At 39.4% G+C, this 24906-nt stretch overlaps 1 protein-coding gene across 5 annotated transcripts in view; it reads left to right on the top strand.

The window, feature by feature from the left end:
- The first annotated feature begins 7663 nt into the window (after window positions 1–7663).
- Window positions 7664–24906, top strand: part of GSPT1 (G1 to S phase transition 1) — a 42575-nt gene continuing 25332 nt past the window's right edge. For 2 of the 5 annotated variants that reach the window (XM_072610058.1, XM_072610064.1), the window contains exon 1: window positions 8111–8601. In XM_072610058.1, coding sequence (XP_072466159.1) covers window positions 8250–8601 — 352 coding nt within the window. In that variant the 5' untranslated portion in view covers window positions 8111–8249. Of the gene's footprint in view, window positions 7910–8110; window positions 8602–8890; window positions 8992–24906 lie in introns of those variants that run through there. The other 3 variants (XM_072610043.1, XM_072610049.1, XM_072610073.1) reach the window with 3 other exon arrangements.

The raw sequence follows: 24906 nt of genomic DNA on the forward strand, positions 1-24906 counted from the left end.
GGCTCCATTAGTCAAAAAGCAAGGAAGTTGTATGATTAGAGTTGATAATCAAAGACTGATCTCCTTAAGTGAAATTGCTAGACAACTCAAAGTAAACCACTGTGCCTTAGTTTATCTATTTGTAAAACACCTTCACCAACAGGAGAGCTTAAGTACAGTGAGACACTGGCATGAAAGGTGCTAGATTCAAGTACAAAAAAGTGTAAGCAATGTTAATGAGCTCTGATTTTGGGATAATGAATTAACTTCTCATCTGAATCACTCATTATCATTCTTCATTTTTTCTTGCACATATATTAAATTATGAGTCTTGCATTCACAAAGGAAATGTAATGAGGCAATCATCAGTGATGAGGCATATTTCAAATGCAAATCAACAAGCTAGTTCAGTCTTAGGGCTTACCCTTTGTAGACCATATCATTTAAAAGCTCAGCTCTTTGAAGATAAATATTGTTCATGCCACAGAGGTAGCACAGGAAATACATAAATAACTCCTGGGGTTCTATCAGTCTTATCCCACTAGAGGGAAGAACAAAATTATCATGAGACTCAGTAGTACACAGTTATTAACACCATCTGGATTTTAGCCACATGAGGCAACTCTGACTTCATTTGTGTCTTGGCTCAGAATACTGGCATTTCAAATAGGTTAATAGCACTGGAAAATATGGCCTGTTAAAAAACAAAGGATTTACTCAATGGAGCATCCCTTATTCTTGGAGAAACCAGTACAACCAGTCTTTACAGCAGTTCATTGAAAGGGAGGTGGAGACATAGAAACTGTCAGACATCCAGCGTCAGACCAAAAACTGGGCTAAGGACTCAGGGGCCTGAGACAAAATTTCAGGCTTCTAGTCTCTGTTCCATGATACTTTGACCATACTTGTCTCACCTTTTTCAACATCATTATCATCAAAATCAAATAATATCATTAAAAGTCTTTTCATACTCTCAGACCTATTTATATGTATACATGTATAGCTAACTCTTATATGGAAGGAGTGTATTAATATATTACGCATTCACATAACTCCAAGCCACTTTTACTTATTCCTTAATCTTTCTCAGGGACTCTTAACCTGGGGCTATGGATTTGATTTCATACACACACATGTGTACATATGTATATACACATATGTATGTATACATACATGTATGTATACTTGTATGTGTGCATGTATACATACATATATATTTTTATATTGAATTATCACATTGGTTGTGTCTGAAAATGTCTTGATCTTCATCTTGAGTCCATCACTTCTTGATCAGGAGATGGGTAGCTGCTCCAATTGTCATTTTATATACATATATATGTAAATATATCTTAGAATAACTGGTTTTCTTTGTAACCCTACATATTTTTAATTTATGAATTTCAGGGCATTATTCTGAGAAGGGGTTCACAGGTTTCCCCAGATTTCCAAAAAAGTCCATGCCAGAGAAGGCTTAAGAACCCTTGATCTCTCTGATAATAGTTTCCAGATAATTTTACTGTACATTAACACCTGCACCAGAATTAGACCAATGAGGATGACGTAAATGATAGCTCATATTTAAGGTGTGCAAAGTGCGTTATTTGCTTTATCTCATTTGATTTTCATATCCACCTTGTGCTACTTTTCTCCCATTTCGCAGAAATGATAACTAAGGTGCAGAGAGATTAACCAACTTATTCAGTCACATAATTAGTGTCTAAGAGAATTCTAACTCAGTACTTCCTTGACTCGCTAGCACAAGGGTCATTCCACTGAATCATGTTGCTAAAAATGAACAAAAGAAGAGATAAACTGAAATTTATAACCCAATAATCAGACAATCATAAAATTATACTTGTTATCCATTGACAGAAAATGATTTGGTGGGATAGGAAGCTAATAGCTGAAAAGGGAGTATATGTTTTTTAGATTTAAAGTTGCAACCCTTTAAATCTTAGAGATAAAGCTGAGATCCAGAAAGGAATTCCCCTCTCCATGTCCACTTAGTTATCTTATGTTTTCATTTTCTCAACAGCTCTGACACATCCTTTTCTTTCTCTCCTACTATAACATAGTCTTAACACTTTACTCCTCTCCATATACTCTATGATCTAGTGACACTGGCCTCCCTCCTGTTCCTTGAATAAGTCACTCCTATCTCCTGACTCCCAGTATGTTCACTGGCTGTCCCCTATGCCTAGAACATTTTCATCAAACCTTCCTGGCTTCTCCCACTTCCTTCAGGCACTACCCACCTTCTACCAGAAGTCTTTTCCAATTTCCCTTAATTCTAGTGCCTGCCTTCCAAGATTATCTTGAGTTTATCCTGTCTTTATCTTAATTGAACATAGTTGTTTACATGTTGTCTCTCCCATTATTTTGTGAGCTCCTTAAGAGCAGAGACGGGGTCCCTTCCCCCCTTTTTTGGTTAGCATAGTGACTGGCAAATAGTAGGTGTTTAATAAATGCTTGTTGACTTGGCTAGACAACAACCGAGTTCAGGCTTTTGTTCTCTCATCTGGGCTACTATGATAGCCTCCTAATGAGTCTCCCTGCATCCACTCTCTCCCCTCTTTAATTTATCCTCTATCCAACTGCCAGACTGATAATCCTAAAGCACAGGTCTGACTATGTCACTCTTCTCCTTCAGAAGTTTTTGTAGGTTTCCATTGCCTACAGGATAATGCATAAACTCCTCTGCTTGGCATTTAAAGACTTTTCTAATTGACACCAGTTTATCTTTCTAGGCTGATTATGCATCATTCCCCTTGTTTACTCTATGCTCTAGCCAAACTAACCTACTTGCCATTCTCTGTACATGACAATCTAGCTCCTGCCTCTGTACTTTAGGATAGATTCTCTCCCATTCCTGCATTCTTCTCCCTTCTCATTTTTGCCCCTAGGAATTCCTAACTTCCTTCAAGGCCCAACTCAAGTGCCACCTCTTTCAGCACTACCTTACCCTCTCTACACCACTAAATTCCTATGCATTTATTTTGTTTTTATCCTGTACTTATCTGTGAACATGTTATTTCCCCCTAGTAGAATGTTAGCTTCTCAAGGGCAAGAGTTGCCCCACTTTTGTCTTTGTGTGCCCAGTGCCTACCACAGGGCTTGACCCATAGTTAGTACCTAATAAAGGCTTGTTGATTGCTTTCTGAAGATCACACAATTAGTAAGCAGCAAGGATACAGCCGGGGATGGTCCAAGGTACCTATGGATTGGATTCTCTGTCAAGGTGAGAGGATAGCAGCTAACCTTCCTTCTAGCTATCATGGGATCACATATGACAAAGCTGAGAAAAGTCTTGCAGAGAGCATTGAGTTTTCCACCTTTGACAGATGAGAAAACTAGGGCTCAAGGAAGGTTGAATGGCATGTTCACGGTCACACTGCTAGTAAAGTGTTTGAGGCTGGATTCAAACCCATGTCTTCCTGAGTTCAAATACAATGCTTTCTCCTCTTCACCATGCTTCCTCTAGGACTTGTGCCTAATGTATTTCCACAGCTTCCCATAGGTGAAGACAGCACCTTTGCCCTGGGCTGAAGCTTGTCAGAGAAAATATCCATGGTCAGGACATTGTGGCTGTCCAGTGGAATAAGAACAATATAGGTTTCTGGTTGACATGGTGTAAGTAATGTGTATTTTAGTGCATTTAAGGTAGATTTTTGTTATTCTTTCTTAGAGTTTAGTTTCCCAGGATAACAATATTTCTCAGGCTTGTGGTTCAAGACATCTCTACCATGTTTGCACAGCATTATATAATGATAAGTAATATAAACATTTGTGCTTTATTTGTAAATATCCACTGTAACTGTGCAGTGAAATATAACAGTAAGATAATGTAAACTTGTGAGGTGATTGCTGGCAATATGCCTTCTTTGTCTGTTGCCCTATAAAGCAGGTAGGCACTGGTTACTGAGTGGGGAACCCTTAGGGTTGAATGCACAAGTTTGAATGCTGTGTGTGCCTTGATCAGCCCCCATCAAGGCTTGTGGGGAATTCGTGTTTGCTCAACCAGCCCCCATTGAGGCTTGAGGAGATTTAGGGGCATGTGCCAGCTGTGCCTGTCTTGATTGACCCCATTGAGAAATAGGGGGTAATTGCCCCCACTTCTTATCACTCCCTTCTAGAAGGGTGATTAGGGAATGCTGTAGATGTAGAAGTTGGTGCTCCCATTGACAGCAAACTCCCTTTGAGAGGACCAGACTAGAAAAAAATTAAGATTATTAACTCCTTTGAAGCTGTCTTCCTATCCTTCCTGTCTGACCTAGCTGAACCTGTGCTAGTAGCCCTCCTATGTGCTAGTGTTACCTGTCTCATACATGGGCATCATCTGCTTCATGATAATCTAACCCTCTGTTACTACATATAATTGAGAGTTGGCTCTGCGTAGTAAAAGTGGAAATCTAACAGAGAGGGGAGGCAACTAGAGTATGTTGATCTGGTATTGAACCTGAGGTTTTCCTTCAGACAGAATTTTGGATCACTACTGATCAACTCACTATCATTCAAAGTTCCTACCCAACTTGATGAATATGTGGTTCAAAGATTCTGATTCAGGGAGCAGTAGATATAATTTCAAGAAGAGTTAAGGAGAAAATATTGGAAAATATGACTGTCACATTTTGTACTTTGTTGTGTCTGCTTGTTTTTAACCAATTACTCCTGAGAGACAAAGCAAGCTTTCATTAGAAACTAAGGTCCAGATGGTAGAAAGGAAGACAGGTGTTAGTCTCACCTAGTTTACAGGGAGAACAATCTAAGTAGGGTGAGAGAAACTAGGGAAGGTCAAGGGAGAAATTAACATGTTAGTTGGTGAAAATTGCATTTAAAGATAAGAATAAACCCATATTTTGGCAAAGCAAGACTTTGGACAAAAATAGACCTAAGTAACGCTATAGATATTATGAAACTAACCCCTAAAATACATTATGCAATAAGCAGCAGAAAGTCTGGAAAACTTTTCCTTCAAGGCTAACAGTAGTTTTGTGGAGCAGCTGAAAATAGTAGCCGAAGGCTAGTGTTCTCCTAAAATTCACAAGCCAACCTGGCCATGCTAGTAGTAGCCTTATTTTAAAAAGTCTCTGGATCAGTCTTGAAGCCTTCTGGAGTTGGGTCAGGGCTTCTCTGGAAAACAGAATCACAGTTTGGGAGCTTGAAGGGACCTTAGAGATCATCTAGCTCAATCCTGCTACCCCTCCCCCATTTTAAAACTGAAACCAGATGGTTGAGGAAAAGAAGTTAATAGTCAGTAGTATGCTAGAAAGTCTCCTGAAACACTGGGTCAAACTCTGCAACACATGAAATAAATTAAATTGATGACAGCTTTTTATAGCATTAAAATTGGCTCTTACTTGTGGTCCCTATAGTAGGAGTGCTGGGTTTGGAGCCAGGAAGACCTGTGTCATTTAAACTCTTGGTGGCTCAAGTAACCCCTTAGGACTTATCAATTAAATCAAAGAAGAGATTTAGAAGTATAAAGGGGCCGTAGAATATACATCTATTCCAACCGAATTTTACAGATGAGGAAACTGAGGTGCAGAGATGTTAAAATGAACTGTCCAAGGTCCTACAATTAAAAGTCTTAGAATTTGAGCCCAGCTCCTCTGTGAGTCAGTCAATCGATAAACATTTATTAAACACTGTGTGCCAGGAGTCTAAATCCAGCTAACTTTCCATTGCCTCAAGAATTGCAATATAGTGGAGAACATTCCCTGTGTTGGCTGAATCACAGAGCTTTTCTGTTGTGGGGTACCTATGATCCTTAGGAGAAAAAAATAATGAAAAAAGAAACCGCTAAATTAAACTTGAAGACCCATCACAAAATGTGATAATTCAGGACCCCAGGGAATGTTAAATATGTGATAACACCATCTAGTGCCCTATCAAGTGAAAATATGTCTAGAGGAGGCATCCTAGTTAAGTATTTAAACTAGATGCATGTGTTAAGATTTCCATGAGTGGGTTGAGGAATGTATACTTGGAGGCAGAATCTGCTTTTTTGTGGTATTCCATATGACAGAGTCATGGTATGATTTTACTATTGGGTTTCTCCCTATTCTCTACCTCTCCCTTTCAGTCGCACTGCATTAAAACTTTTGTGTTTAAAGTACTGATCTAACTTTGCAATAGAACATCCTAAATATATAGTAGACACTGTTGGTGGGGGACATTATTTTAAGTCTGTTTGTTTGACAAGTTTTCTGTAAACCTGTATGACAGTCTTAGAATCACAGGACTTTAAGCTGGGATAGCCCTTAGAGGTCATTGAGGTTTCCATGTAAGAAAACTGAGATCCAGAGGCAAAGTGACTTAGTAGGTAATAAGTCAGGATTCAAACCTAAGCCCTCTGAATTCCTTCCAGCTCTAAACTGTGGACTTATTTGTTCTAAAAGAAAATTCATAATTTCATTTTTGGCACACTTTGATAAAACTTTTAAAATGTTTTAAAAACACAGTTCAGGGTGCAGTTTTTGGAGCCTATTCCAGTATCACCAACTAGGAAACTTACCCAACCTTCATTTGTCTATTAATTTGCTGGGAGGCTTCCTCTCAGTCTTTTGTTCCTATCATTCTGGCTGACCTAAGAGTCCTAGGTTCTCTAGATAGGAGAGCCTTAATCAAGGGTTGGTGAAATGCCTGAAAATAAAACACTCCCTCAACAAGAACACGGCTATTATACCTACTGTAGAATGTGAGTAATGAGTAATTTAAAAAAAAAAATTCCATTTCTTGATTCTCTTTTTTCTAAATCACAGAAATTATGGTCCAGATCGGTCACACAGAAGGTAACCTAGGCTTGCGATGTCATTCTCACGAAAGAACCCGAAGTGAAATAATCTTTTCAAAGCTGAGCACAGGAAGCTCTGGCAGGTCAGGGACTTTAGAGCTCAGCCAGTCTGGCCCGACATCATTTCACAGCTGAGGTCACTGAGGCCCGGGAAGGGAAAGTCCCTCTCCCAAGTTCGCGCTGTAGTAACAGAAGAGAGGCGATCTGGTCCCAGATCCCGTGCCTTTTCTGCCACACTTCTTGGGAGTCTGCGGAAGGGCTGCTCCCACTAAACTTCTATTTCCCAAGCCAGCTGCTCTTCTTTGGGGGGCGGGGGAGGGCCTGGAAACTAGGGCACAGGGATTATGTAACTTGTGAAGCGACACACAGTGAGTCAGTGTGTCCAGACACCCCACCAGCACCGTCCTGGAGACGCTGGGGCCCTGCTGGTTTTACGAGCGGCAGGGAAGCTTCCTGGTCCGATCGTCTGCTCCAGCGCACCCGGGCACCGGGAAAGGTTCCAAAGAGTGCGGCAGAGAGCGGGGCCACAGCAGGGGGCCGGGTCACAGCAGGGGGCCGGGCCACAGCAGGGGCAGGGCCGCCGAGGGCGACTCGAGCGGAGTCTGCAAAGCGCAGAAAAGTTGGCCAAGACCCCCGTGCCACAAACACATCTTTTAAACAAAATAAAAACTCAACTAGGTTTTCAAGTTATAGCCGGGGACAATTTCTACGGACCCCATTCATTAGCAAAAAGAATGCTCTCGTGCCAAATGGACAACTCCGGCACGAGGGAGTCGCCATCCGCAGAAGTGCCGGACGCAGACGGCTCAGAGACAGAGCGCCCTCCCCTCTTCCTTCCCCTTCCCGTTCCCGTTCCCGTTCCCGTTCCCGTTCCCCTTCCCACTTTGCTGCTAACAGGTGGGTCCTGTGACAAGCCACCAGACGTCTACCTCCTCCCGATGAATGCTGGGAGGGAGAGTCCTTTCCGGTTGCCCTCGGGCTTAGAGCACCGCCTCCCGCGAACTTCAACTCCCGTCAAACCCCGGGAAAACCGCATCAGGGTCGCGCGACATCTGCCGGGATTCGTAGTCTTTCGGCTTCCTGCTTTCCATAGACCAGAACGGATAAGGAAATCGGCTGCGAACTACCAGGGCGAAGGTACGGGTGGCAGCGAGGGGCCAATCCGCACCGGGCGTGGGGTTGGTGGCGAGGGAGTCGGAGGTGGTTGGGGTTGGGGTGGGGGGGAGGGAGGGGAGGAGATCTGCACACACTCGCACACACGAGGAGTGGGGGGGGTAGAGCCGCCGCCGCCTTTGCCGCCGCCAGGGGAGAGTCGGGTCCGAAGCTGTAGCGGCGCCGCCGGGGTTTGTGTCTCTCTCCCCCTCTTCCCTCTTCCCTCGTCCCCCTTCCCCCCAGTCAGCGCGCCCCGCTCGCCCCCCGTCCCTTCCCCCCTCCCCCATTTCCCGCCCTCTCCTCTCCACACACGGCCCCCCCGACCATGGATCCGGGCAGCGGCGGCGGCGGGAGCAGCAGCGGCAGCAGCAGCAGCGACTCGGCGCCCGACTGCTGGGACCAGGCGGACATGGAAGCCCCGGGCCCCGGCGGCGCCCCCCCGGCCGCCGCCGCCGCCACCGCCGCCGCGGTCGAGGCCCAGAACCTCAGCGCGGCCTTCAGCCGGCAGCTCAACGTCAACGCCAAGCCCTTCGTGCCCAACGTCCACGCCGCTGAGTTCGTGCCGTCCTTCCTGCGGGGCCCGGTCCAGCAGCCGCCGCCACCGCCGCCGCCCCCTCTCGGCGCCACCGCCGCCCAGGGAGACGGCACCGGAGCAGGAGGCCCCGCCGGCCCCAAGGGTAAAAGGCCCGGGACTGGGGCGCAGGGCGGGGCAGCCCCCAAAGTGGCAGGGGAGGGGGGCCTAGGCCCCGCGGAGGCCCGGGGCTGGGGGCCAGCTGCGACAGGGGTAGGCAGGAGGGTAGGCCCGGTGGGAAGAGAGCCCGCAGGAGGAGAGAGCATGGCCCACCCCGGGCTGGGGGGAGCCCACATGGCGTGGGGGTGGGGCAAGCCCGCCTCCCAGAGGACGGGGCGGGGGGGGGCGCTGCGAGGTGGGCTCCGGAGCTTCCCCCCACGTGGGGTGGTGACAGCGGGCACATGGGGCCCGGCCGGGGCAGCCAGGGTGGGGCAGTAGCAGCGTGGGGACGGCAAAGATGGCTAGGAAGGCCGAGGAGGAGGCCGCCTTGGGGCTGGTGCGGTGTGGACGAGGGAGGAGGGAGGCTGGCTGGAGACGGGCGGGCTGGGGAGGTAGGCAGGCTTCAGCCAGGTGGAGCAGTGCTGCCATCCCTGCGCTAGCCCGGCCAGGGAGAGAGCAGGCTGTGCGCGTCCGGAGCGATCCTGGAGCCGGGGCAGGAAAGATCCTGTGCTTGGTCCTTAGGTTCCGTAAGGCCCAGCGAGAGCGTTCCTGTCGTGACTTGTATAACTAAATCCGTAACTGTACGTTAGGCTTAGACCCTACCATATGTCCCCGAAGAGCCCAAAGTGCGCTGCAGCCTTTGGCTAGTTCGGAGATTTGGGGTTTAAACTTTTTCTTTCTCCATTTATTATTTTTATAGGAGTCAAAATAACTTAGGTTAGGGGATCTGACTTAGGGACCACTTTGTATTAATGTTTTAAATTATACTTACTTGGTTTGTGTGCTCTTTCTCACCAAGCTGTAGGTTTTACACATAGGCAAATCCTAAATCTCTGACATCAAAAACATTAAACATTTTCATTCGTTGTCTTAAAACCCCTTCGTGTTGCTCAGGCAAGCTGATGGTTTGCTGTTTTACACGTTAGCGTTTCTGTAATTGACCAGTTTTTTCCATTCTTCAGACACTTGGACATTTGTTGCTACTTAATAACTGGCCTGGCCTTTTGGGGGGGAGGGGTCATATTTTATTAACCACGCTCGCTATGATTTAATATTAAATGAAGAATGGATTGTCTTCTTAAATTTCCCAGTTCCTATGAACTTCTTAAATGGTAGTACTGTATATCTTCTAGGTATTGGTTCTGAAGAAATGTCAGATGAGTCAATATGAAACCATTTAATGGTGATAATTTTGAAACTATCAATCTGAATGCTCCTGAATCATATTGAATTTTCAATATTTATATTTTGGGTAATGGTGAGCTAGATCATAGACTTCATCAATTATTTACGTAAGCTATGGACAGACTTTTGGATTTTTTTTAAAACGAATTTGTGTTACGGTATTTCACAGGTAAGTATAAAGGTGTTATAGGAGTTGAGTTTGGATTGTGTTGCTTTGGAAATGTGTCAAAGCTGGGACCAAAATTATGAAGTTTACGAAAAAATTTATTTGTAGAGATTTAAGCACACATTCATTTAAAGGACTTTTGCAGTAGCATACTGTAGTTAAGGGTTCGTTTTTCTAAAATTATGTGCCTGGTATGACTTTAGCTACAGGTTTCATAGGTGGTCTGTGTTTTCTCTTTAATTTTTTTTTTTTAAAAGAAAAAGCTAAGCTTGTATTCTGTTCCTTGAAACAGAACATTTTGTTAATCTAAAAAATTCATTGAGCAGCCTGTAAATAATACTAACTGCTGATGCATACTTAGTGGTTTTGGAATTGATACTTGTGGCATTTTTTCCCCAAAGTTTGCAAAGTGCTTTACATGTGAGTGGCTCATCAACCTTATTAAGTAGATACTGCTGGTATTCCCTTTTTCCATAAGAGGAAAACTGGCTTTTGGAGAGAAGTTAAGTGACTTTATCTTGGTCCATACATCTAGTAAATTTTGTAATCTGGATTGGGACTCAGGGCATTTTGAACTCCAAGCCCAGCACTCTTCTCTGTCTAGATTAAAAATGGCTGTTACCCATCTCTGTCCGTGTGAACTTGTGAATTCCTTCTGCCAAACCATTTACTTTATTGGCTCATTCTACCCTTCTCAAGAACCACAAGCATTGCTTCCAAAATTCAGGCCAGTCTTGGCTGATCCTGTCATCCTAATAGTTAAAAAGAGCTGTTAAAAAGTAGTTGTCCAGAGTAGTGGTCATTTTGAGGCATTTACTGTATGCATTTCCTTAGGAGCAAATGAGAGATAATTTTCTCGTGTGTTTTGTGTGTGTGTGTGTGTGTGTGTGTGTGTGTGTGTGTCTTTCTTTGCGTCTTCGCGTCTGCCTTCCATGTTGCCTCTCTCCCTCTAACTGCAATTTAACTTTTAATCCATTTCTGTCTTAGTAGAGATTAAAAATTATAAAATATAGGGATTTCTTCATGATTAAGAAAATCTTTGAGTCCAGGAGTTACTACTTAAAAAAAAGATAGCTATATTTTCTACCAGAAGCCTATTTGGTGTCCTCGACCTCGTCAGTTATATCTATGAAATGTATTTTGGATTTTAATGCTGTTATGAGAGCAAGAAAAGAATAGATGCTTGTGGATTAGTATTTTCTAAACTGAGGTCCACCATCTTTTGTGATAGAACTGTAAAATTACATGTTTTGTACTGTTCTGGGCCAGAAAAATCTCACCCATAGAAGGATCAAGTAGTAGAGTCAAGCAGTTTTGAATACAGCCTCAAATACACCCCACCCCCCAGCCCCATGTATTGTAATCACTTTCAGTAAGGAAAGGATATGGCAGGAGTCAAGCATATTTTTTGTGTTTAAAAAAGTATGGAAGGACTTAAGGTGAAATTTAAGTATGTATTCTCTACACTACTTAGGTGCCAGTTAAACTATTGGAAACATTTGTAAATAGGCAACTTAATTGACTTCTTTAAAAGATGTGTTGTCTTGGATGAATAGCTGTGATTTTTTTCCCCCTATAACCAGTATAGCTGGTTTGACTTTACCCTCACCCCCCTTTTCAAGAATAACTTCAGTATTACCCCTCTACAGCCAGTAGAGGGGGTTTCTTTTGAGCAAACTGTAATTCACCTTTATGGGAAATTAAACACCACTTTATTGTCAGCATTGTTTCATCAGAAATTGAATTTAGGATTGAGGGTTGACACTTGGGAGCTGTGTGAAACATCTTAAAATCTGTAAATATATGATTCAGGGGAAGTGGTTGAATGATGCCAATTTAAGTGTAGGTGTAGCCCTTCAATTATCTAAGCAAACTGATCTCTATATAGAGTCCTAGAATTAGAATACTAAAGTGAGTCCAAAGGTTAGGGTTTATGTGCATTAGGATAGAAGATTTTGTATGATAGTTAATCACTATGTAGTATGGTATCATGCCTAGCTTCTTTTTATAACTTCAAATAACTCTAATTTTTAAAAACTTCCTGTGGTCTTTCTCCCTTCCTGTGCCTTTTAAACCCTCTCTCAGTAGCCCATATGGTGCTTCTGGCCCTTAGAAATTTGGGGCCTAATCTCTTGAGCTCTTTTAGATGTCATATCTTACAAGTGACATTAATCTCTCTGGGCTTTAGTTTTTTCGTGTGTGAATTGAGGGGGTTGTACTAAGTGTCCATTAAAGGACACTACCCAATCTTTACCCAGTCTAGGGTTCTCTGAAGTTAATCTAGCTGCTTTTCTATACATTGGAGTAGACTGCTGGAGTATTGAGAACTGCTAACATACTGTATACCTGATGATATTTTTCTTAGTCTTAAAGGCTTTGGTCTTTATTTTTAACATAATCGCTAAAAAAAGAAAACCCAAACTCAAATATATAAATATATCCACAATTTCATTAAGATAATACTCATGTCATTTTCCTAGTCTTTTTTAAATCTAAAACTGTTTTCTCAGTGTTACTGAAGTTACATCTGTGTCATCATAGTTCCAAGAAGATCAGCTTGTTAGATTTACATTTGTAGGTTTGAAGGGATTAGACTTGGGATTTGTGAGTGGGGTTTCAGGTTTTATAGGTATGCTAGTTTTGTGTCTGAATCTGAAGTCCTGAGTTTAAGACTCCTCTGTCTTTTTTATCAATAATTTTTTTCCAGTCACTCTTCATAACTAAATCTCAGTTTTATCTTGCTAAATCACTATCTCTGGAATTTTAGAATTGGAGGGGCTGTGGAGATCATCCATGCCTTCATTAAGCAGACAGGAAACTAGAAACTACTATTTTTTCCTTTGTGCTGTTGCCTTTGAATTCTTCTGTAAAAGTTTATTTTATATGGCAATCAGTGGAATGTTGGTTGTCCTTATGAGGAACAACTTAAGACACATTTTTTCACATTTAGACAGGAAAATATCATAGATGATAGAACTCTAGAGCTAGAAAGAACCTGAGATACTTCAGCCTAAACTCTCCTTAAAGGATACTGAGACCCAGATGAGGAGATGACTTGTCCAAATCACTCAGCCAGAAACAGGACTAGTTCCTATACAACATGGTCTTCAATACTCTGTCCATCCTGATTGCCGTTTCCTAAACACATTTCAGTTAGCCTTTGTACTTCTTAAATGTACTATTTAAAACAAAACCAAAAAGCAACCCTCTCCCCCCCCTTTCCTCCTCTTCCCCTCTCCCCCCCCCCGAACGGTTTTCCTAAATTATTAAATCAGGCTTTTTTTTTTTCTGCTGTGTGCAACACCTCTAATAATATTAGCAGAATAATGGTCACTAATAAAAATTACCTCCCTCCCTCCCCCCATGTATATCTACTTCTTAGCTACTATTATACTTTTATTGACTACTGTGACTTTATGGATCCAAGCCATAATGATACCACATGAGAAACACTGGGACCTAGTAGATAGGCATCCAAAAGATGTGGGTTCAAGTTTCATCTCAGATTACATTGACTGGACAAATAATTCTTGACTGTAAATTGCTGAATAGTTGCAAGTTTGCATTGGTAGCTAGAGTTTTCTCATTAAGATTTCCTCACACCAGTGAATTCATAGGTCTAAACATTTGTCATCTGTGGTGCCATTGGGGTAGGGCAGGGTGGGCAAACATTTTATTAAACACTGTATATAAAAGCATTAATACTCTGTCAGCGATTATTTATTAAGGTCTTACCAGGTGCTGGTATTATTCTAGGTGTTAAGAAGGCTTGATGGCTTGACCACTGTTAGGATTTTAGAAGATGTTTTGTTGGTTGCAGTCATTTATAGTGTTTCACATTTGTGGAGCACTTTACAGATACTATGTATTCAATAATGGGGACTTCGTGGGTTCCTCTCTCTTTAAAAATTCTTAAGCTACAAGCAACTCTTAGGTCTTAGGCTCTTGTGGTTCACGAAAGGTGTCTAAGTCTTGCATGAGTTTCCTGACTGAGTTTTGCCATTTCTTTGTTTGGTAAACCAAAGTGCTTGAAAAATGAAATAGACAAGAAATTTTTCTTTTATTAATTTAAAAAAATTCTGAGCATAAAACACTAAAAGAAGAGTACAAGAAAAGTTTCTTTTGGTTGCAGATAGGCAAATAAATGACCGTAGAGAGGAAAAGATCTAGTGAACAGGCTAAAATTTTGTTAGTAACGACCTTTTGTATTCTCCGGACTTCAGCATCCTAAGTGTTTGTGGTGGTTTTTGGTCTTTTCTTAGCTTACAGTACCTTAACTCAGGTATCAAGAACAACTGATATTTATTTCACAATTTTAAATCCACCTTTCAGAGCTGAGGGGCAGCCTTACTTGTTTGGGTTCCTGTCCGGACTCTGACACATAACAGGCTTTTGCAACCCTGGTGAAGTTATAACCTCTCAGGATTCTTACTCTTCCAGAGTAGGTGCAGATCTGCCTTGGTGGGGAGGAATCTTCCAATGCCAGCAAAGTCACACATCACAGGTCCCTTCTATTCCCTTCACTCACTCACCTCCAGTCCTATGACTGAGAGACTCAGTATTGAGAACTAATGAAGCTACAAACCAGTGCTGGCAACCACTTAAACTACTAGGAGGTAAGGTTTGGAAGAAGTTTTCCAGAGCATGTTTTATTTTATTCTGCCCAAGACAGGTAGCTTATTACAGGATGTTCTTTGTTCTAGCTGATTGAAGAGAGGGGACTGCACCAGTACATAAAGTTGAAATTTGATCTGAGAAGTTGGAAAAATACTGTGAAGGAAAAAAAAAAGAAGATAAGCCCTTAGGGGGGTGGAGGTGGAGTGCATTGTGTTTTGTAAATAGGAAATGTCTTCAAATATGACAATAGTATTTCTACTTAGAAACATTTGATTTGGTAACATTTCAGGAGTAGATCAGATTGGTTATTATAGAATTTCTAAGTTTCAGTTGTCTCTAATTTAGATGTAGGGATTAATTTTGTACCTTTTTGAAAATCATTGGACTTTTTTTGTTACCATGAATCGTGAAACTGGTGAACAAAAAGAACCCAAACCCTATACCTACTTCTCTTTGTGGGAGAATTTAGGGAATAAATTCAGTAGGTCTATGAGGACCTACAGTGTGCTTAGTACTGTGCTCATGGTTTTGATTTTTATTTTGATTTGAGTTTACCCAGAGCAAACATAGATGTATATTTAAGATACCTTTTTGATACTGTTTGTCATCTGACAGTTGTACTTCTAAATCAGTCAATAACTCCATCACTTAGTAAGTACCAAACAGTGTGCTAAATGCTAGGCATACACAGGCATATGTATGTGTGTTTTCTGTGTGTGTATGTATGTGTAAACCGTTCAGCACCATTCTGTCATGAGCATATTTTTGTGCCTTTGAAAAACAAGGTCACTATAATCTTCATATATCCGTTAGTCCCCAGTTTGGGCCCAGTCCTACCGAGTGTGCATTGGAAAATACTTTAGGTTCTTAATTTCTCTGTGGACCTTAGAACTGGTGTGTGTGTGTGTGTGTGTCTGTCTGTCTGTCTGTCTCTGTGTGTATATGTGTGTGTCTGTGTGTGTCTGTCTCTGTCTGTCTCTGTGTCTGTCTGTGTGTATCTGTGTGTGTGTCTATGTGTTTCTAGGTTTGGTTAATTGGTTTCTTCCTATAACCCAGTTTGTTGTAGTAGCATTTTAATTTACAGTTTAAAGTTGAACCATTTCTTAGCATAATTCTGTCCTGTGATATCTTTGACAGTATGGGTAGTGTTCCTAAATTCCATATCACATTCTGAGATGCGTAAGCAATATTGACTTTTAAGAATTACATATATTGTGGTATAATTAACCACATTTTTTCATTTTGTTAACCATTTTTGTAAAACTTAATGTGGGCTGTATCATGTTAAACTTCCATCCTCATAGATAATTTATTTTTAAAACAGTTTTTCTTTTTACCTTATTAGAGTTTTGTGAAACAATTTTGCTTTATAATTTGAAATGGCTTATTAAAAATATGGTAGAAAGTTTGTGGGTAAAAATATGTAAGTATATTTCCCCTGAAGTTCTACTTAAGTCCTTCATTGTGCTGTGGAGGTGACCTTGGTTCTCCAAGGCTATTAGCAGAGCTCAAGTTTTGACAAGCCTTACTGGAGCTGCAAAAGATTTTCACATAGGACCAGTAAAGGGCCATGTGTATCTTGGAAAAAGAACCTTTTAAAGTACTCACCAGCAGATTGACAATTAGGTGATAAATGTTTTCAAGCAGGGAAACTCATGAAGTCTGTACCAAACTATACAAGAGTTGCTAATAGCAAGAGTGTGGTGAAAACACCAATCCTTGAAATAAGTATGGTGGTATAGTGGAAATGCAGCATGGGCCTGTGGAAAGGATGCAATGGACCTTGGTTTGAATCTCAGCTCTGCAACTTTACTTCCTTTGTGACCTTATTAAGTCATTTAATCCCTGTGACTTAGAAGTGAGGTTAGACTTGATGGTGATTAATGTCCCCTTCAATTCTAAATTGATGATCCTACTAACTTTAAGGAGGGAAGAGTTTGAGGTATAGGGTTCAATTCAGTAAATATTTATTGGATGGGGTGCCCACTGTGACACAGCACTATGGGCCTTAGGGGGTGGAAAGTGTATACAAAATAGAACCCTTTCTGTTATGAAGTTATAATGTAATAGGGGAATATGACATTAGTAACTCATTTCAGAATTATGCTTAGTACATGCAAACTCACAACAGAAAAAAGAGCTATATAAAAGTAGAAATTAGTTCTTAACTTTTTTCATAGAAAGCCTCCAGGTGGAGGTTGCAATTAAGCTGAACTTTAAAGGATATATGAATTTAATAGGTATATAGGAAATTATAGGCATTGGATCACAGAAACACAAAAATATATGTCATTTATAATACCAGACCAGTTCGTATAGAGAATATATAGAGAACAAGTGATATAAAAGAAGGGTATGCCTCACATTATTGACAGGCTTAAATTCAAAACAAAGGAATTTGAATTAGTAGGGAAACTGAAAAGTGTTGAGCTGAGCAGCTTCCAGTTCTAAATCTATCATGTACAGTCAGAGCTGGTTGGAGGCTACCGTAATACTCTAGGCAGGTAGTTTGGTGGCGGTGGAAGTTGAAGAGTATATGCAAGTAAAATTTAGAAACTGAAAAGGGAAAAAGAGTCGAAGATTAAAACACCAAGGATTCAAACATGAGAGACTGGTGCCACTAACACAGAAGATGAAATCAGGAGGAGCAAGTTTTTGGAGAAAGAACATATGTTCAGTTTGGGATATTTTGATTTTTTTTTTAAATATTATTTATAGATGAGAAAATAGGAGAAAATAGGAGAGCTTTGATTGATTGACAAGGTCTCTAGATTTGTTGGTCTGAATCCTTTAAATGGGTCTTTACTATAATTTTAAAAAATAATTGTATTAGTAACATTTTATTTTAACCCAACAAATACTTAGCCAGTGCTAACTCTGAGGCTTACTCCCCCAAAATACATTTCAGCAGGATTGCCTGATAGTGCCATAGCTGTTGGTAACTCACTTTTTTGGTAGATTATTGAGAGAAGGGAAGGCTGTGTGTACTTTAGACATTAAGTGTTGCATTTGACACAGGTTTATTGCTTTGATGTAGGGTGCTTTTAATAAGCCAGGATTGGTTTGTATTTCATGGCCAGTGGTAGATGAAGAAGGCCAGGGAGCAAAAGGAATGTAAGATTATACTTGTTTTCTTGGAAAGATGGACATTTTTGTTAGTAAACACTGTTCTCACTTGGTGAATTTTCAAATTCCTTTTTTTCTTGCATCTTTGAAAATGTTGATGTTATAGAATGCTTTAAATATTTCCCCTTTATATCTGTAATACTTTATTTTACTTTTAGGATAGTTAGGTAATTAGAGGGGTGGTTGACATTTTACCTCTTTGCTGACTTTTCAGGTTTTCTAATTTCATTTTCTAGACTGTGTGAGAAAATCTTAGGATGCAATATTGGCAAGACTGGTTAGTTGAAGATATGATATTTTACAGTTTATTTAAAGTATCAAGAGATTTTAACTTATTTCTCAAATTCCTACAAATTGTCTTAATCTTCTTTCTGAAACTAGTTCATTTATATTAGTTTCCTCTACTGGGCGCTCTATAGAAATGAAATAATCTGGTATGAGGAAGCAAACTAGAATGATAGTTAACTACATAATAAGGGGATATGAATGCTAGTTTTATACCATTAGGATAGTCCACTTACAGTCTAGAATTTTTATAATTGCTCACATTTTATAATACCTCAATGCTCACTTGACAGTTTATTGAGTTTTTTATTATAACAGCACTGTGAGGAAGATAATATAAGAATTAGCTTCATTTTATACTTGATAAAAAATTGAGGCACAGAGTAAGTAAAATGATTTATCTGTGGTCTCATGCCTAGTAAGTGTCGAAACAGGTTTTCTTTTTTGGGAGGTCTTTTCCTTCAAATTTTTATTTTTATTGATTTGACAATCAATACTACCTAAGCCTCAGTCTGAAATTGTTTAGCAAAATCACTTAATAGAATGATTTCTTGTTCACTTTCCACTTTTGTAGTTTACTGATTTATTAGTATGTGTCAAAACTTTGGTTTTGATCCAAGTTTTTTTCCCCATAATATCATGTTCTCCCTAATTTGATTACAGGTGACATTTCAGTACATCTTCCTAATAAATATTTTTGCAGATTTAAATGTATATTTTTAGTATCTATCATGTTATTTAGTTCTGACAGATGGGAATGAGTTTGGGTGCTAGATTAAATGGACATCAAAGTGTGCTTTAAAGATTACATAAAAATTAATAACCATTAAAGAATGGGGGAGATGAATAAAAAGACACCCAAAAAAGGGCTGTATAAGAATATGCCTAGAACTTGGGAGTCAAGCACGTATCTTGCCAACCAGTTATGAAACTTCATGCTAACAGCTGGATTTGAACTTTTAACGGTGAGGTAGAATACAGCTTCTTTTTTTCCCAATTTATTTTTAGTTTGCAACATTCACTTTTATAAGATTTTGAGTTATACATTTTCTCTCCTCCCTCCTTCCCAAGACAGCATTCAGTCATGTGCAGTCATTTTAAACATATTTCCACATTATTTGTCTTGTAAAAGAAGAATCAGAACAAAAGGGAAAAACCATGAGAAAGAAAAAAAAGAAAATAGTGTGCTTTGACCTGCATTCAGACTCCATAGTTCTTTTTCTGGTTGTGGATAGCATTTTCCATCATGAATATTTTGGAATTGCCTAGATCTTTGCATTGCTCAGAAAAGCTGAGCCTAACAAAGTAGAATGTCCTTTTTCAAGAAGGAAGGTGGTTTTTGTTTTTTAGTTCACTGTGCAGTATTCAATGACTGGGAATTAGAGATGATTCCTAATCTAAAACAGTGAGATATAAATGACTGGTTTTCAAAATCTAGATAGGTATGAAAGTTATTGAGATTTTTCTTAATACTTGAATTTTAAGGTATATATATATATAGCTTGATTATACAGAGAATGAAATACTTAATGTCTTAATCAAGGACATTTCCTCACTTGATATTAGTGTAGGTGTAGGGCATATTGTAAAAAGCTGACATTGCAGTATGTCTTCTCTTCCCATAATGGAAAGAAAACTTCTTTTTGAATCTATACTAAATCATATCACATCATCTCTCATTTCTTGTGAATCACAAGTAGCATTGTTATCGCATGGTCTTCCCTTGTAAAAGGTTTAGTGGTTTTTAGTTTATGTAGATAAAGTAATGGTGGTTTTTATATGCTACTTGCTATTTGCAATTACCTATTTCATGTTGTAGAATTGACTTGTATCATACCTAGGTACTTGAGCTTTAGTTGTCTTTTTATCATGCCTTGCAGTTTTAATTGATTGTCTCATTTCCCAAACTAATTTGGTCTCAGAGCACCTGGGCTTAATTGTGTGTTCATCCTTTGTTGGCAAAGAAGACCATGCCATCAGAGAAATGATGACATGACTTGCACTTGACTTTGTTTTGAGTGAGAGAGGGCTGTGCAGGTCACCAGCCTCACTTCTCCTCCAGAGCCATCTGAATCCAGTGACCAGATATTCATCAGGATGACTGGAGATGGCCCAGGATGAGGCAATTAGGGTTAAGTGACTTGCCCAAGGTCATATAGCTAGTGAGTGTCCAGTGTCTGAGGTGAGATTTGAACTCAGGTCCTCCTGACTCCTGCACTGGTGCTCTATCCATTGTACCACCTAGCTGCCCCAGACCTGGGCTTAATATATATTGATAGAAATTTTCATAACAAAATAGAGCAAATTATAAGCCAATTTTTACTTAAAAATTGCCACATGTTATATTTTGGAGATTACTGGAATAGACCTCGTAAAAATGCTTTACATTTTGTTGGACACCAGAGTTTCAAGAAATATAGTTTCTAAAATCCTCTCCTGGAGAATATTTTCTTACCTTGCCTACCCCCGCTCCTGATATCCCCAGTGCCCTGGGACATTGTTTTGCATTTAGTTGGCACTTAGTACATGCTTTTTAAAATTGAATTGAATATCACATGAAGGCAGTAAGAATTATGTAAGCATAATTACATTCCCTTTTTAGTTTTGAATATTATAAATATGTACTGGTAGTACACATTCTAGGAGTTTTTCTTTTTTGAATACTTGAGAAGTTTGTGTTGTTAAACTTGGCAATTGTATTGCCAGTTCTGAATTGAAAATTGGATTTTTCCTGCAAATTTTAAGGTCCTTGTACCACTTACATGATTTGAACTGTTAAGAAGTCTTGGTCAGGTGTTTGCTCCTAGCAGATATCCTGCTAAGAATCCTTCCTAACTGCCAGGATATTCTGGAACCCCTTGAGTGTCCTAAATAGAGCTAAGTTAGATTGAAGACAGATGACCTAGAGGTAAACGGGGAGAAGGTGGACATGTTGCTGAATCCTTGGTGTGTGTGTCACATTGTTTGACTTAATGGCATTACAGAGATACTGGTAATAATGGAAAGGACCTTGGAGTTGAAGACAGAAAATTTAGTCTCAAGACATGGCTTAGCAGCTAATTGACCTTGGATAAGTTAAGTAACCTCTGAACATCATGTTCCTCATCTATAAAATGGAACTATTACTTGCTCTTTATGTACAAGCTTGTTAACGTGGATTAAATGAAGTAAAATATGTGAAAATGCTTGGTAAATTGTGAAGAATGTAAATGCCAGCAATTAATGGAGAAATATTTCTTCAAATTGCCTTTTAGGCTTTAAGAATTTCATGTTTTTAATCTTTATATTAGGAGAACTTATGTTTTAACACATAAGTTAAAATAGATGGGAAAACATTTGGTTTTTTTAGCTCGTTTGGAATCATTGTTCTCATTCATTAAACACGTAATTCCATATAGTAACTCACACTGATTTACCTTCAAACTTTAGTTTGATATAGCATATGTAGACAATTATTAACAAGAAAGCATTCGTATGAAGTTGTTATACCGTATAGGACAAAATTATTTCATTTTCTAAAAAAGAAACTTGTAACTTTTATCAGCCGTGGAGATGGTTATAAAGTTGATAGACCATTAGCATCATTATGTTTAAGCACAGCCATAGAATCTTGTGATTGTTACGTGTTTCTGGGACTAAGGGAGAGAACTGAGCAAAATATTTTATGGATAAAGTTAATTTGATAGATGCCTCTTGAAAGTGCTCTGAGTATTTTGCCTCTTGGCTTAACAAATATTTGAATGACTTGGATGCCAGCACTACACTGCTATCTGTCTTTCATTTTTGTGAATTAAAGGATATGTCTTATTAGAAAACCACCTAAGAGAGCCTACAAAGATATTTGACTTATACCTAAGTCTCAAGATTCTTTATAGACACCCTTTTTAAAGATTAGGGACTGATATCCAGTTTGAGCCCTAGGCTGGTACTTGGGACATATCACACTAGTGTTTATATAAATGTAACTCTTAGGATTTTAGAGCTGAAAAAGGGACCTTGGAATTCAGAGCAGGGATTTGAACCCAGGTCTTTTGTGTTACTTATTGTCCTTAATTTCTCTTCACAAGAGTATGACGTAAGTACGTATTGAGTCCTTATCGTGTAGAATTATGCTAGGTATTAAGTAAGCACAAAATTTAAGAAATTTTTAAAAAGATAAATCTTTGCAGATTTTCATTGATTTTTTTTCTCCCTAGTATGCTTTATGCTAGAAAGGAAGTATTCTGTTTTATTTTAAAATTTTTTGTAGTTGTAGGTTTCTTAGGTTCACTTGTAAGATAATTTTGAAATTTTGCAGATTTTGCATTGTCAAGGAAAGTTTTCACAGAATCTCAGATAGGAAGGGACGTCATAGGCCATTTAATTAAATAAGTTTTCCCCATTCTTCCTCTCCCCCCTCCCCCCCAATAATACTGGAAAGTTGTTATCTAGCCTTTGCTTAAAGTGTTCAGCAGGGCAAAATTAATACTAAATTTATTTCTTTTGTAATTCATCTTTTAAATCCTATTCCATGGATGAGCTGACTTACCAAGTTTTCTATGTTGCTCTTTGATCCTGTTAATAAAAGGAGAGAGAGAGGGAAAGTGTGAGTGTGTGAATGTGGTGGGGAAAGAGAAGAAATATTACAAATTTATTTGTTTTAGGATACTAGATTTACAACAGATTTTAACACAATAAAGGTTATGGACAGTCTTCTAACAATAGTAGAAAATCAAGGGTCCGTTGCCTGCGTTGTAGGAAGTAGCGTTCCTTGTGAATTCCTTGAATATATAATGTCATGAAGTTGTGCAGTTTCATCATCTAAACGTTAATGAAAAACAGGCTATTTTAATTTTTCTGTCACTCATATCTGGAAAATTATTTTGACCATAATAGTGTTGAAACAGCCTTAATAATATAGTATTATAGTCCACTAAGAGTTGATAGTGGTCCAGAACTAAATCTTCAGGCACTTAACATGTGATTGCTTTGTAATATAACCTGAGTATTGGTTTAACATCAGTATACAGAAATGGCTAAGTCCTGAGGCATGTCAGTATTTTAAGGATTTGAAATACCATTCAGTTTTCTGCTGCCATTTCTAGAACACGTTCTATTTGACCTAGATAAAGGATTTTTGATATAAAAGCACAAAAATATATTTGGACAAATGAAAGGTTGTGTGTGTGTAAATGGTTTTCAAAATTAAGTTGGTTGTAAATCAGAAAGTTTATTTTTCTTTGTTTTTAGTTTGAAGCACTTTACTTAACCCCATGTACCCTGCCATCCAATCACACTGGCCTCTGGCTTCCTGTTTCAGTGTCTCAATATTATCTCTAGGATCAAATATATAATCCTTTGTTTAAAGTTCTTCATAACATGGCCCCTTCCTGCTTTTTACAGTCTGACAGTTTATTCCCTGCTGTGTACTCTATGGATAGAGTGCTGGGCCTGGAGTCAGAAAGACTGATATTTATGGGTTCAAATCTGGCCTCAGGAATTTACTAGCTGTGGGTGACCCTAAGCAAGTCACTTAATCCTGTTTGCTTCAGTTCCCTCATCTGTAAAATGAGATCGTTATGAAATGGCAAACCACCCCAGTATCTCTACCAAGAAAACCCCATGGGGGTCAGAAAGACTTGTATACAATTGAAAAATAACTGAACAACAATATGTACTCTGCTGTCCAGTGATATTGCACGCCTTGCTTCTCCCATGTGACACTCCAGCTTCCAACCCTGGACATTTTCATTGGCTGTCTCCCACACATGGAATTCTTTCCCTCCTCTCCATCTCCTGCCTTCAATGATTTCTTTCAAGATCTAGCTAAAATCCTAAGTTCTACAAGAAGCCTTTCAATAATGTCCTTTAATGCTGGTGCTTTCCCTCTAAGATTTTCTCCATTTTCTCCTGTTTATATCTTGTTTGTACATAATTGTTTGCATGTTGGCTTCTCATTAGATTGTGAACTCCTTTAAAGCAGGAGCCATCTTGTCCCTTTCTTTTTTATCACTAACTTTTAGAACCAGGCCTGGCATACGTAATGGGAACCTTAATGGCTTGTTGACTATTTCTTGATGTGCAAGTTGAATTTGGCATGTCCAAACTAAAATCCTGCCCAAGTAGTATTCTTTCCAAACCCTTTGAAGTAATTTCCACCTCTGCATTCATACTTTCCACTTAATATTAACAGTTTTAATTTCATTGCAAATAAATTACAAGAAACATCTTTGTAACAAGATATTTACCAGCCATTGACTCATTTAAAACAGTAGATCATTCATTTTCGCCTGTGACTTCATTTGGGGTTTTCTTGGCAGATACTGGTGCAGTTTGCCAATATCTCCTCCAGTTCATTTTACAGATGAGGAATCTGAGGTAAACAGATTTAAGTGACTTACCCAGGTTCACACATCTAGTAAATGTCTGAGGCCAGGTTTAAACTCAGGTCTTCTGAACTCTGGGGCCAGTGCTCCCACCTCTGTGCCACTTAGCTGTCCTTTAAAACAGCAGTTAGAAGAAAAGAATTTTGGATAATATCTTTTAACTTGTAAAAGTATTAGGCGTTCATATTTATTCCTTATGAATGAGCTTCTCCTGTATGTTTGTTTTCATTAATGGACAGAGAAAATAGTAACTTTTTATGTGTTAGCAATCTAGCAACTAGTTTCTTTATCTTTTCCTATTGTTTACATTGTATAGTTGGATCTGATGCTTTTTTATTGAAGATTCCATTATTAGATAATTGGTATGGTGGATAGAATGCTGGACTTGGAGTGAAGAAAAGCTGAGTTTAGATGCTTCTGGGTTTCAGTTTCTGGTAAAATATGGTTAATATTTGGAGTGCCAAATTCATAGGATTGTTGTGAGGATCAAATGTGAAAATTTTTTTTT

The sequence above is a fragment of the Notamacropus eugenii genome, chromosome 1 (genome assembly GCF_028372415.1).
Source record: "Notamacropus eugenii isolate mMacEug1 chromosome 1, mMacEug1.pri_v2, whole genome shotgun sequence".
Lineage (NCBI taxonomy): Eukaryota > Metazoa > Chordata > Mammalia > Diprotodontia > Macropodidae > Notamacropus > Notamacropus eugenii.